At 34.8% G+C, this 15,324-nt stretch overlaps 1 protein-coding gene across 17 annotated transcripts in view; it reads right to left on the reverse strand.

Moving 5' to 3' along the window:
* MLLT10 (MLLT10 histone lysine methyltransferase DOT1L cofactor) overlaps positions 1-15,324 on the reverse strand; it is a 160,177-nt gene that overhangs the window by 31,808 nt on the left and 113,045 nt on the right. For 12 of the 17 annotated variants that reach the window (XR_004189140.2, XM_031676410.2, XM_031676409.2 and 9 more), the window contains 3 exons: positions 15,267-15,311; positions 14,386-14,418; positions 7,903-7,950 (listed from right to left, as the gene is read on the reverse strand). The exons of 1 other annotated variant lie outside the window; for it this stretch is intronic. Coding sequence is in view for 15 of the 16 variants with exons in the window: in XM_031676410.2 (XP_031532270.1) it covers positions 7,903-7,950; positions 14,386-14,418; positions 15,267-15,311 (126 nt within the window). In the remaining variant the exon portion in view is untranslated. The remainder of the gene's footprint in view (positions 1-7,902; positions 7,951-14,385; positions 14,419-15,266; positions 15,312-15,324) is intronic. 4 more of the 17 variants (XM_031676411.2, XM_072955152.1, XM_072955151.1 and 1 more) reach the window with 3 other exon arrangements.

Consider the following 15,324-nt stretch of genomic DNA (forward strand, 5'->3'; position numbering starts at 1 on the left):
GGCGAACCATCTCTCCTGGGAACTTAACACCTTGAATGCCTACTCACAAGGGAAGAGAATGGTCAAACCTAAGTCAGTTAAATAGTAGTAATATTAGGAGCATGTTAGTTCCTCTTCATTTGGTCTTTGAAACTAACTTTATTTCTCACCTCTCAGAGGTTTAGGGTGAGGCTTTTCTATTAAATCTCTAAAATAACTGTCTATATCCCATAGAGTAATTTTTTGCCTGAATTTGACAATCTACTTCTGTGACTTACGTACCATGGACCCTAACCAATACTGCCACTGTGGCATAATAAGAAAAGAAACAAGATGCTCAAAGATGAACCTAGAAGCCAACCCAAGAGCCAGCTCAGGTAGAACCTTGCAGGTCATAAAGGGCTTTTCAGCTTCATAGTAATGGAAAGCCATTAAAGCATTTTAACCCAAGAGAGAGTGACCTGATCAGAATTATATTTTTAAAAGACCACTTGGAATACAATGTGAACAATGCCTTAGAAGACAATAGAAGAGTAGAAAAGGGAGATGACTTAAGGAGCTATTGTAATACTTCAGACAAAAGATTTTAAGTAGCTTAAATTTGGTGAGCATTACGGAGTGAGAAAAGACTGAGCCCCAAGGAATTTCAACGCCAAATTAAGATAAATGAGAAGCCACAAGAAAACTAAAAAGAAATAGTCAAAACAGCAGCAGGACAACCAAGTCCAGGGAAGGGGAAGAAGAAGGGTAGGGTAAGTTGGTCATGTAAGATGAAAACTGAAAAATGCCCGCGTGGACTTGGCAATGAAAGCTATTTCTGACCTGAGCGGAGAAGAGAGAGTGAAGTGATTTGAAAAATCAATCAATGGCGAGGATTTGTTTCTGGCAATGAGGCACACTAGACAACCTAAAAACCTTCCTAATTAAAATTACCTAAAAACAAACAGCTGAGTCCACAAGAAAGTAAGAAAAAATCTTAGGGATCAAAACGAGGAGGAAAGCTTTAATAGCGGCCCTAGGGCAGCCAGCCTGTGCCAGGAAACTAGAAGCTTGGCTTTAATGCTCACAAGAAAATGGGCTCTCTAATGGAGAGAAAGCTGAAACTGATGAGACTTTGTTTACATAGTTTGGACCTTCCCAGGGGTATACTTTTAGGGGAAAGCTAAACACCATCACTTCCCCATGCCCTCAAAGACCCCCCTCCAAAAACACAAAACCCCCAAATCAGAGCATACATAGGGAGAAAATAGGGATGTTTGTCCCATTTGATCTCTGGACAGAGGATGGGAAATCTGCCCTGAGAATTTATACCCATAGTCTTGCCTTCAAATTAGGTTTTGGGTTTGAATTTACACCATGTGCCTGCTCTAGCAAATCCCAAACATTAAATTAACATAAGGAAGGGGTCAGGCAGTACTGTCACTTGAGCAGAAGAAAACACAAAACCTCTCTGAAGGAATATATCCTCAACCCACGCAAGAAAGTAAGTTCGCAATCCAAAATTAGAAAACATGGAAGGAACAATTCCCCTGACCACAAATTAGCAGAAATAAATATTAAGATTTGACCTTCTTCTAAGAACCTTAGAAAAAAGAAACAGCAAATAAAGATTATGAAATAAAGGTTTTAAATGATAAAGTACCTACGAGAAGGAACAAAAAAATGTGAGAAAAGAACACCATTCTATATAATAAAAAAGAGGAACGTGGGATATTCTGCTGTGGTAAGTAGAATTCTAAATATGTCCCCCAAGTTTCCCATCTCCTGGTTATTCAATCACACACTAATCTAGGTACTGCTCTGAAGAGACTTGGCAGATTGGGCCCAGTGTAATCAGATGAGCCCTTAAAAACTGACGAGGAAGGACAGAAGAGTGGGTGGAAAATGCAGAAGAGAAAGCAAGAGAAATGTGGCAGAAGGGAAGTCAGAGAGATTCTAAGCGTGAAAGGGTTCAACTTATCACCTCTGCTGGCTCTAAGATACAGGGACATATGTGCAAGGATGGAGAGAATCCTCTAAGAGCAAAGGGAGGCCCTCAGCTGACAGTGAGAAAGGAAATGGTGACCTTGGTCCTACAACTGCAAGGAAAGGACTGGACTCTGCCAACAGCCTGTATGAGCTTGGAAGTGGGTTGTTCCCAGAGTCTCCCGACAATAACAGGTGGCCAACATCCTGATTTCACCCTTGTGAGAATCTCAGCAGAGAAATCAGCTAACCCAGACTTCTGACTGTGTGCTAAGAAATTTGTGTGGTTTTAAGCTGCTAATGTTGTAGTAATTTTCCATGGCAGCAAAAGAAAACTAATATATTTGCTGTGTCAGAAAATAAGGAAGCATTAAAAGAATACTGGAGACATATCCAAAGGACATGGAGCCAGCTTAAAGGGACTCCCTAATGTCTAACTGTGAGCAATGTGTTGCATCACAACAAATGGATTATAACCTATACAAATCTGTAAGTCCATATTGAAATAAAGTGAAAGTCTGATGAGGAAAGGGATATTTACATCGTCTCACAATTTATTCCACAAAATACCAATTATGAAAGAGAAAAGAAATGTTTCTCATTGGAAAAGACTGGTTATACACAATCCCACAAAATGCAATAGAAAAATCACTTCTATGACACCTTGCTCCAAAAAACATAACCTGAATCTAATAATTAAAAAATAAAATCCAAAATAAATGGCCCAGGGGAGAGAGTACAGCTCAGTGGTAGAGTGCATGCCTAGCATGCATGAAGTCCTGGGCTCAATTCCCAGTATCATTGTTAAAAATAAATTAAAAATCTAATTATCCCCCTCTCAAAATTTAAAAATTAAAAAACAAAATAACTAGCCTATAACCTTCAAAAATTGAGGGAACTGTCAAAACTTTGATGGCATTGAAGACTAGATGCTAGTAATATGGTGATGTCAAGCTCCTGTTTTTGACAGTTGTACTCTGATTTTGAAGGAGAATATCCTTGTTTCTAAGAAATACAGGGCTGATAGAGCACTATGACTGTAAATTACTCACAAATGGTTGAGGAAGATAAAGCTCTCTGTACTATGTTTGCCATTTTTCTGTGTTTAAGATTATTTCAAAATAAACATATTTAGATGTGAGAAAAGAACTAAACAGTCTTCAAAACAGGAGAAAAAAAAAAAGCCCAAATCAGAGCAGGTCCATTAAAAACACATGTACACACACAAAGAATTTCTAAAATTGAAAAACACGTTCAGTAATTAGTCAGAAATAATTAACAGAGCATAAAGAAACAACAAGTGAACAAAAAAGATCTAAAGAAAATACACAGATACAGCTCAGAGAGATTAAGAAGTGGAAATTATAACAGAGACGGTAAGAGACATGAAGAACAGAATGAAAGTCTACCGAAACCTACTTAAGAAAAGAAAAAAATAGCAAGAATAATATTTTAAGATATAATGGCTAGAGTTGTGTCCAAAATTGATGCGGGACCTGAATATTCTCAATGAGGAAACATGAGGTCCAAAGAAAAACAGAGTCCCACCCAGACACACCACCCAAAGCACGAGGGAGCACAGGCAGTCTATGGCTTAGGCTCGCAAGTTTTTTCTGGGATATCTAATAAATTGCGGACTGGGAAAGGGGGGAAAGAGTTAAAAAAAAAAATAAACAACTGTGGCAAAAAGTTTTCTAGAGACATGTACTAATAACATTGCCAAGCAATTTAAAAATCACTCAAGGCTAGTATCATGAATCTACAATGATAGTAATCTGTACATAGTGTGACTTTTTTCTCTAGAAACATTTAGGTCAGATGAAGTATAAAAATATAGGTGGTCAGGTTAATGAAGAAGAGTACTTCATTAAGAAATGAGACACACCTAAATTAGTATCAATCATAAGCGTAGATGAGAAACATCATGAAGTTCATTACACAGTGATTTTTTTTTCTGTTTCTTTAGCTTAAGGAAATTAAAAGGAAAGTTCACTAGGAAAAAAATTTGCCAATTAAAATGAAGAACATAATCTTATTAGATGCGGCAGCCGTTAGAACTATTTGCCCTTCTTCTTTAAAGATTTTCTGTGATTTAAATAAAAATATGAAAGTATTGACCACATTCAATTTTAGAAAAGACAAGGAAAAAACTACTCTCAAACCTGTAATTTTAACATAACCACTGTGATAATTTTGTCTAACATTTTATTTTGTAATTATTCATTTACATTTCTGACTCTTCCAACTAGAATCTGAGAATCCCGAAGACAAGAACTGTCTAAGAAACTGACAGTTCTTTACCATGTATGTATTATTTATGCGTAATATATGTACAATTTGTTGTCTGGGAAAATATATCCTGAATATACTTTTAAGGTGCTAGGTGAACTTCCTAAATATCACTTTATAATCAAACCCAGAAGATGCAGGAAAAAATGTGAGTATAATTTTTACACTCCACTATGTCTTTTTTTTTTGGCTATGATAAATAGCTCTGTAAGTCTAGCCTTTTCATACGTCGTACACCATTTTCTTAGGACAATAGTCACTTCTATTTAGTTCTTGTAGATCCCCCCAGGAAGTGCTTTTTAATAACAGTCCATGTTTTAGAACTCTTTCTCTTTGATATTTCTAAATTTCCCTATAATGTGTCCAGATGGGGATTTTTTCCTTCAGCACTCTATAGGCTGTTTCAATGTAAGATCTCTTTTTTTTTTTTTAATTTCTTCAGATTATTTCCTCCTCCCCACTGTTCTCTCTCTCCCTTTCTGGCACTCCCTGGCATTCTACTTCTATCCTCCATATTATTTAGTTTCAGTTTTAGTTTTGTTTTTTTTTCAGTTTTAGTTTTTTTTAAAATATATATAGGTCCTCTCCTTTCTGGGGATTTCCTTAATCTGACCTATCCTGTAATTACTTTATTCCTTGCCTATATGCATTTTGCTATTTATCCCATATACTGTATTCTTAACTTCAATCATATAGCCTTACATACCTAAAATTCCTACTTGTTTCTTTTTAATACTTCCTTTGTTTCAAATTATTATTTTCCCTCATGTATTTTATATGTTTGTTACACTGATCTGTTTTATCTCCACAGTTCTTTTAGCACTGATCTGGGTAGAAGATCAGATTTTTTATTATTGCCAAAATATATTAAAGATTTTTGGTCTCCTAAATCTTGATACACCAAGAAACAACTTTCAACATAAGCTTCCTAATTCCCATTTTGAGTGAAAATATTAGTTCCTCCTAAGATTACAAGCATGACAGAGGAAAATCTGACAGGCATAACTCCAAATACTTAGAATATACTATTCTGTCAGGAATAGGTACATATATAAATCCAGAGATCCTGAAATAAAATGACTCTCTGAGTGTGAAATAAGTAATATCAGCCACTTATAGAAACAGCTCACCATAAGATATGGTCTATAACTCCAGGTTTAATTAAGGTGATCTGGACAGTTTCTGTAAACGCATGACTAGACATAATGTTAAAGGAAACTGCAACTCAATGAACTGATTGGACAGAGAAAGAATGTTACCGAGATGGTGATAATCTTTAAACATGATCTAACTGTCCTTATTCTGATGTCAGATTCATTAAGTAAATAACTTTTTCATTAAGTAAGTAACAACTGTGGTTTGTCTCCCCAAGATTACTTTAAGGAAGAACAGGACGAGCAACACTTCACCTTCTTGACAGTTTATGTTTTCATCATTAATGACTAAGTGACATTCTTTCCTACCTTCATGTCTGAGACACTGGCTTGGGTCAGCCCACCAGACCAACTCTAGGTATACTGACAAAACCAAAAGGAGGCTAATATTTTAATCTGTGAAAAATTTAAGGATCTGAACCAACTCATAACCATGATGAAGAAAGATGAAGTTTGAAAATAATAATTAGATATAAAAGTCATGGCTAGGAAGCTTCAAAGTAATTAATTAGGAAAAATGTTTAGAAGGTACTACTTGGTGACTGATTCAGTTAGGAGAAGGCAGAGAATAGAATGAGACATACCGACACCCTCTTGACAAGGAGAGGAGATAAATTTTCAGCACACTGAGAATTACAAAACAAACTACTGTAGCTCAGAAACATAATCTTCACATATATAGTATCATTATTTATTACTCTTATATAATCATTAAAACGTTATTCTGAAATACACTAAAAGGATAAATGTTTTTGTAGGAAACACATTCAAGTTACTACACGTACCTGCAAGTAACAATCATTTCTTTTGAGGGGGAAAAGTATTTTTAAAATTTCTACTAATTTAAAAGTTCATTAATCTGAAATTATGAAGACTATGGGCTTTTTACATTTACTATTTCTACTTGTTCACATGATGTCTTCCCATCTGTCCACATTCTTTGGTCCATCAAATATTCTTCTCTCACATCTTGATCTTTCTAGTTTTCCTTTCTACCTACTGGGACTTTCCCATCTTCAAACAAACCTGATCCAACTACTTTCTTTTTCTTCTCTATCAACCTTTCTCAGCCTTGACCAATCTTGGCATTTCAGTTATTGACTCCTATATAGATTACTTCCAATTCTCCTTCATGCCCAAACTCTAATCTCATCTACCCAACTGCATGCTAAACAACTCTGCCTAAAAACCTTGTTGGTAAATGAATACCTATCCCCAGCTATCATCATTCAGTCTATTGACAATTACTTATCAGCTCATTATTTCCCATCAATCTGACTTCTATTATCCTCATTCAGGCTTCCAACACATTTGGCTAGATTATATTAAAAAATCTCATTGGTTTCTCTGTTCCAGCATTAGCTCCCTTTAATCTTATAAGCTACAGCCAGATGAATATTCCTAAACAATCAGTTTTATCTTTTTTCCCAGCTCCAATACCAACTGCTTTCAACTCCTTTGCCTAATATCTAGAGCTATTATTTTTCATATAACGCATATCAAATGGCAGTATCACCATCACTTTAAACAGCCTGTGCATTCTCATTTGTGTGTCACTGTTTGTGCTGTATTCTATTCCTGGCATTGGGAGTTTACCCTGATCCTTATCACCAAATAGCTAAATTCTACACGTTCCTTAAACATCAGGTAAAATGTTACATCCTCTGCACATCTTATTCCCTCAGTTGAAAGTAGTTTTTCCTGAACTTGACTCTTAGTATACTGTATGTAGATCATTAAAGAAGTTATAACTACATATCTTCAAATTGTTACTTACATATCCATTTTTCTTCCTTTTACGGTTTTATGTTCCCTAAAGGGCAGGATCCATATGCAGTATATACCTATTTCCCCAAAGCAACTAACCAGGATCTTAGACACAGAAGGAACTTAATGTATACTTATCAAATAAAAAATAGCCAAGATATTAGCTTACTCTTGAGAAGGAACATTTCATATTGCAGGTAATCACAGCCTGCAAGATTATTTTGATTAATATGTGAAACTGAGGTTTTCAGGAGAGAGAGAGGGTGGAGTGGATGCATACATTAACTAGTTGAGAGTAGTGGATTCAGAATACACATGCTCACTCTCAACTGACCCATAAGTATTAGAGAGATACATGACAGAATTAGAGAATTATTATAAATCATAGACTGCAATCTCAGATTCTTCTTTCTCGCAGTGAGAGAGAAGGGTCGCAGATGTAGAAAATGGTCTTTAAAATAAATCAAAGACCTAGGCGTCTAAACCCTGACAGATAAACAGTTTTAGGAATCCTAAAACCCATCCTGCCATGACTTAAGCAATATAATGAATCCAAGCAAGTACAACAATAAGAACATAATAAAATACTCCATCCCACCAATCATCCAAAATCATGGAAAATGCCTTTCAGTCATCATTTCTGTGACTACAGATTTCTAACACTGCTTTACAAGGGAAGGCTTCCAAGCTACATTTGGACTAATTTAACACTATTACCTTTAGAACCATGCTTAAGTTTGGTACATACCTATGAATTTAAGTTCCTGCTTTGTTAATGTAGAACTGTCATCTCTGTCTAAAGAAAAGACACACTTTAATTTTGAATTTTTAACAACCAGTTCCTAAAAACTACCATGATAAACAAGTTGAGGAACGATGAGGAACACTGTGAGGAGGAAAATCAGCAGGGTTCAAATCCAAAAAGAGAAATTTCTTAAGTCATTATAAATTTATTTATTTTTTAACTAAAATAAAAAGATAGCACCCTAACTGGAGATATTATTAATGGCATTACAATTTAATTAATTTTAAAGTAATTCTTATAAATTCATTTCCATTTATACTAATTTCTTCATTCAGTAAGAACTTTTCAGGTTCTGTTTCAATGAGATGGTTATAAATTCACTTTGCTTTATAAGTAGTTAACATGCTTACTGAAAATTACTTTTTCTCCCCAGTGGCTGATTCACCGTCCAAATGTTAATATCCTTCTGTGTTTATCACTTCAGAGTCTTTGAAGCTTATCTTTCAGGAACTTATAGAGATCCCAGAGACAAAGTAGCCTGGACGCTTTAAAATGGAAAAATTCTTACTGTCTTATCTACAGTATAGGTCTTGTACTACACTTAGCAAGGCTATACAGTATTAGTCAAATTCTTTCCTACACAAGAATAAATACTGAAACAGTCGTACTTGTTGTATCTGAGATGTAACAATTTATTATATAAAAATAAAGAACATACAACTAATTGAATAAGAATGAAAAACAAGTGTTCTGTGGTTAAAAACAAATTAGATCTAGAATGTTCCAGGATCAACTGTTCTCAATTTCCACACTGTTCACAGTGACAAATCGTCCCATCAGTAATATCTCATCACACACAGTGAATTTCAAATGATTATACAGATAGACTGCAGAACTATTCTGCCTGAGAATTACTCATCTCTGTTCTTATACCCATACCTCAATTCTTCCCTGAAATGAAAAGGGGACACACATGAAGAATAAAGATGTAGTTTCCTACTAACTATTATGAAAAAATCTGAGTAGGACCCCATTCTTAAGGAAGAATGTTCATGCCCCTAAAATCAATTAGTGTTCATATTCTCCTCAATCCTGTAGCAGGTATCTATGAATAATTGGTTGACATTACTTGGCCTTCTCTATCAAATGAGATTTGTTTAATGAGTACGGTCATGACAAATTATAAGCACCATAATTAAAGGAAATTTAAAAGCATAGTAAATGGGTCACAGAAATCAATTAGCAATATACTGCGGTGAAAACACATCTAAGCTCTTTAGCTACTGTAATCTACGATTTCAAAATTATATTAAAAGTGAGAGTGGCCAAGACAAACAGCTGAAGCAACTCCATTACTGCAGCAAGAAGCGAGTTACTTCTCTGACAGAAACAAGACTGCCTAATGCAAAGTTTAATTTTCAAAGAAAATGAACACATTACCAAGAATACATAAAAGCTATTCAAGGACTGTGTAGTAACTGACAACATTTATTCATTCAACATCCTTGGAGAACTGAGGTTCATTAGGTTGTGGGGAATGAATCTGGAACTCCAGAAAAATTCCACACTAGAGGCATAGATTTGGCAATCTAATGAATATAGAGGACAGCTGAAACTGTATGTATGTATATTTTCCAATGGAATATGCACAGGATAAGAAGTAAAAAAGTAAGAGGAGCAGATACTGGGAATAAAATAATTAGGGAGAAATCATAAAAGATACTGTCATACTCTCAGAAAGACACTGCTGAAAAGGTCTACTTTCAAAAAAAAGATATGAACTCAATCATCGAACCTTCTACCTTAAGAAATTAGAAAAAAGAGCAAACTAAACACAAAGCAAGCAGAAGGAAAGGGGAAATAAACAGCAGAAATAGAACAAATGAACAGGAAAACTACAAGAAAATGAATGAAATCGTAAGTTGCTTTAAAAGAACAAAATTGCCAAATTTTGGACTGACAAAGGAAAAAGGAGAGAAGACTCAAATGACTACTAAGAATAAAAATAAAAAGGAGATATTACCACCCACCTCACGCCCTCAAAAAAAAGATAATAAAGAGAATATTACGAATAATTGTATGCCAAAAAATTTTTAAATGCAGATAAAATGAGCAAATTCTTAAAAACATTCAAACTTCAAAAACTGATGCAAGAAGATACAGATTTTTCTCCAAAAAAAATACAATGACCAATAAGAACATGAAAAGATGCTAATTTACAAGTCATAAAGGATAAGGGAAATGCAACTCAAAACCACAATGAGATACCACTTCATACACATTTGGATAACTATGAAAAAAAAAAAACCAACAAAACAGAATACAACAAGTCTTGGTGAAGCGGAAGTTGGAACCTCATATTCTGCTAATGGGAATGTAAAATAGTGCAGCTGTTGTGGAAAAGAGTTTTGCAGTTCCTCAAAAAGTTACACACAGAGTTACCATAATGACCCAGCACATCTGCTCTTAGGTCACACACCCTGAACAAATAGAAACACATTTTCACATTAAAAACTTGCATGGGAATGTTCACAGCAGATTCATTCACACTAGTCAAGAAGTGGAAACAACTCAAATGTCCATCAACTGAAGATTGGACAAACCAAATGTGATATATCTGCACAATGTGTATTATCCAGTCACTAAAAAAAAAAAGAATGAAGTGCTGATACATGCTACAATATAGATAAAACTTATGCTTAAATATGGAAAACATTATGCTAAGTAAGAGGAACCAGAAACAAATCTCTCTATGTGGAATGTCAAAAATACACAAATCCATAGAGACAGAAAGTAGATCACTGACTGTCAAAGTATGGAGGAGAGGGGAACATACTGGGATGTATGTAATTTATTGTGGGATTGATAAAAATGTTCTGGCATTACATAGTGGTTACAGTTGACCCTTGAACAACACAGGTTTGAACTGCATGGGTCCAGTTATATACGAATTGTTTTCAGCAGTAAATACTGCAGTACTACATGATCCTCATTTGGCTGAATCCATGGATCGAAACCAACGATACGAAGGAAACTTGTTTATGAAGGGTCAACTATAAACTACTCGTGAATTTTTCAAATGTGCAGGGGGTCAAGGTTCCTAAACTCCAAGTAATTCAAGGGCCAACTGTGTATCAAAAACCTCTGAATTATATACTCTTAAGTAGTTAAAACCGTAATTTTAATTTGTATAAGTTTTATTTCATTAAAAAATTGGAGGGAAAAGATAAGATACTGGAGAAGTAGAACGAGAACCATTTGCTCTGAAAAAGGAGAAGGAAGCATGAAAATGAAATAAAGGAGTATAATCTTATGCATACACGCAAAGCAATTAAAGCAAAGGAATGATAAACACAAAATTCAGGACAGCAGTTAACCACTAGGAATGCAACAGTGAAGAGCATGCACTAAATTCAACAGTGCTGGTAACATTCTATTTCTTAAAGTGGTGGTAATTCCTGAGTTTTCATTTTGTAAGTGTGTGCTACATAATTTATACATACTGCTTTTAATGTAGCAAATATTTCATAATAAAAGTTGAAAAGGGATCTATAAAAATATGGCAAAATATGAACAGGGGCATATCTGTAATAAATCCATGATGTCTGTACCTCTCTATAAATTTGAAGCATTTTTATAATTGAAAAGTAAAATAAAAACTGTAACTACCATACAATCTGGTAACTGCACTCTGGGTAAAATAAAGGGAAGGGACGCAGAGAGAGAAGAAGGGAGGGAGGAAGGATTATTTGGGTGGGAAAAAAAAAAAGATACCTGAAAGTAAATGTGTGATAATTAGACTGGTCCACCCAGACAATTGAGGATAAGCTCTCCATTTCTAGATATTTAATTTAGATACATTTGTGTAGTGGATTTTTTTTCTCGATAAATATAGTACCTGTACTTTTATCTTACAGAGTTTTAAGCGCAGGGGAAAGGTTGTGTGCCCTTCAAGGCCACCGTGCACAGACTAATGTAAATCCAAGCCTGAGTCTCGACTCTGACTGAGATGCTGCTGCACCAGAGGCAGCAGGACCTGATCTTCAGCTGCTCGGCGGCCCACACCCCTAGCTCCAAGTTGTTTCAACTGTTCAAGGGTCAACTGCATCTGATAAGGGGTTAATAAATATCCAAAATATATAAAGAACTCCTACAATTTAAGGGGTGGGGGAGCAATCCGATTAAAAAATGGGCAGAGGATCTGAAAATTTTTCCAAAGAATATAGATGACCACCACAGATGCATGAAAAGATGCTCAACATCATTAATCACCAGGGAAACGCAGATCAAAGTCACAAGAAGATAACGACGCACATCTGTAAGAATAGCTATTACCAAAAAATATAAAAAATAAAAAATATTGGTCAGAATGTGGAGAAAAGAGAACACTTGTTGGTGGGAATATAAATTGGTGCGTCCATGATGGTTTGGAGTTTCCTTTAAAAAAAAAACCCTACCATATAGATCGGCAATTCCACCTCTGGGTATTTAACCAAAGAAAACAAAAATGCTAATTCAAAAAGATACATGTACCACCATATTCACTGTGGCATTATTCATAACAACCAACCTAAATGTCCATCAATGGATGAACAGATAAAGAAACCGTGGTATGTATACACGTGCGCACACACATATGGTGGGGAGGGGTATTCAACCATAAAAAAGAAAAGAATCTTGCCTTTTGAAACAACATGGATGGACCTTGAGGTCATTATGCTAAGTTAAGTAAGTCAGACAGAAAAAGATAAATACCTAAATACCATATGATCTCATTTACATGTGAAATCTTTAAAATAAAAACAAACTTATGGACCTCATGGATGTAGAGAGCAGACTGGTGGTTGCCTAAGGCGGGCTGGGGGACAGGGGATGGCTGGGATGGGTGATGGGGTCAAAAGTACAAACTTCTTTATAAAATAAATCATTAAAAAAAAAAAGAAAAAATATGCAAGTCTATTACTTATTCCATTTCTCTATATTACGTGACTAGGGATACTCAAGTTACCTGACTGCACTGTTATAGAGTTCTCTCTCAAACACAATCTTGTATAACTCCAAATATTACAGAAAACCTGTGTTGATTATATTAATCCCATGCCATTAATTTCATTCAACCATGCAGAGAAACATGACAACTGTTCCATTAAATTAATACAACCCAGTACTTTTGTTAGTTAATAACAGCAAAGGATTTATGTGGCTCCCCAATCTTTTTTTTTTTTACTCCAAGTACACTTTTCAAACTGTGATCATGTCTCCAAATCCTAAAACTCCAAAATTAAACAGCAAGTCTAAATTTACCTATGCAAACTGAAAACGATGTTAAATCTCTTCAGTTTTTATACTTTCTTACCAAAGAACGGTAACAAGTTCGGTTTATTTTTAAGAATGCTAATTACTTTTCTTTTAGATACCTAATATTCAAGAGTTCATTGTTATCTGGAGTATTCATCCTAAGACTCTGCAGTTCCAGGTTATACATGGAAGGAAAAGTTATTAAAAAAAAGTACCCATTAATAAAATGCTCATTATGGGTTCCCATCCTGACCATCCCGCCACCATCAGATCAACACAGTGTCCAGGTCTGCTCATCACACCATTGTTTCCTGCTGGCTATAGATTTGTAAACATCCGACAATATAATCCAAACACAATGTAAATCGATTGCAAATTAAACTACATTAGCAAAATATGCATGATTTCATAAACTTAATGAGAATGTGTTAGGATAACTGCTTGGAATCATACAAACGATCTTGAACAAATAAGAGCTGTCAGTTAATAACTAAAAAAGAAAATCAACAAAGATGACACTACATTCAGAAGAGGTTTTTTTGGACACCAGAGACCTAAGAAAAGTTTTTCGAACTGAAGAAACTCTCATTTTTGCAAAAATAATCTTCATTATATCTTAAAAGTTAAAAAATGATAGCATTTGCCTTAAATCCTGATTTCAGAACCCAATCCTAAAGTAGCAGAAGGTGCAACTTCCCTATAAAAATCTGGTCCCAAATTATGCATAACATAAAAGGCTATCTTCTGTTTATTCACCAAATGGATAGAGAGGTAGAAAAAAAGTACTCCATACGTTATTTTTTTTTTATTCCAAAAATAAGATTCAAGTTCCCTGTTGTGGAAGAAAACAGCAAATTCCTGACATAAGTACCAATTACTAACTGCACTGGGAAGAGAGAGCTCAAAAGAACCTGAAAAAAACATTTGCAAAAAAAGAGAAAAGACTTTAACAAAGTTAAAACAACACTATCACCATTCTGTCTTACAAAGAGACAATAAAAGCCCAGCTGATGAACTATATTGACCTACTACCCTCCTGTAGGCACATTTTCACTAAAGTGCTGAACAACTGACCCAGAACTGGATTTCATCTCATCAATAGAACATGCAAGCTTTCAAATGGGATCTTCTGTAAAAGGAAACCTTTGTAATAAATGAACCACCAGAGAAGAGTCTAATAAAACTTACCATTGTGTATTGCATTCAGCAACTCTGAGAAAGCTTTTAAGTAAGGAAAAAAGGACTTCAGGTTAAGATCATTCTCAAACACACAAAAAGAAATACACAGGCATAGACTGAATCAGTATAATAAAATCTCAATTAAGTCTATCATGTATCATTGCTTAAATCATTAAAACTTCAAGCGTGGCTCAATTTTTACACGTTATAAATTTCTAAATATTGCACTTCATCTGCCAATATATTACCTACTAAATTAAATATGTCAGATATATTGTCATAATGATGACAAATTTCCTTAGTCATAAATATGTATGTAAAATTACTTTTAAAAGATATTTTGCAGTCCATGTAATGTCTTTCTTGCTGAAAATCAGTATCTGTAAGATACAATTCTGTATAGGTAAATCCACCTTTGGTCATACTTAGTAATACGTATTATAATGAAAAACCTCACTTTATCACCTAATCTGATCAAACGTTCTCATTTCCTAGACTTTAATATAATAGTCTCAACAAATGGAGAGGTCTAAGCAAAAAAGCTTCTAACAGCAATGTAAAAATATTAACATTAAGATTAATGAAAACCAAAACACTGAAAATATTACTTCATTAGAAAACAGAAATCCCAATTCTGCAATGGAAGCATCATGTTAAAAGGCCAGCAATTATCAAAATTTGGTCACAATCTGACTGTAATATGGACCCTGAACACAAGACAAAGCAGCAAGTTACGCTATCTTTGTAGAAGAAAGAAATCTATTCAATTAAGAACCAACTACATTTAAGAAAATTAAAATTTAAAGGTTCAGAGGTGGCACAATTTTCTAGAAAAAGCACGAGAGTAGGAATCAAAAAGCCTGGGTTACCAACCCAGTTCTACAACTTACTAGTTGTTGGACAAGCTCCATCATGCCGATACTGCATGGAAATTTCTGTTGGGAAGGA

Source organism: Vicugna pacos, chromosome 35, assembly GCF_048564905.1.
Source record: "Vicugna pacos chromosome 35, VicPac4, whole genome shotgun sequence".
Lineage (NCBI taxonomy): Eukaryota > Metazoa > Chordata > Mammalia > Artiodactyla > Camelidae > Vicugna > Vicugna pacos.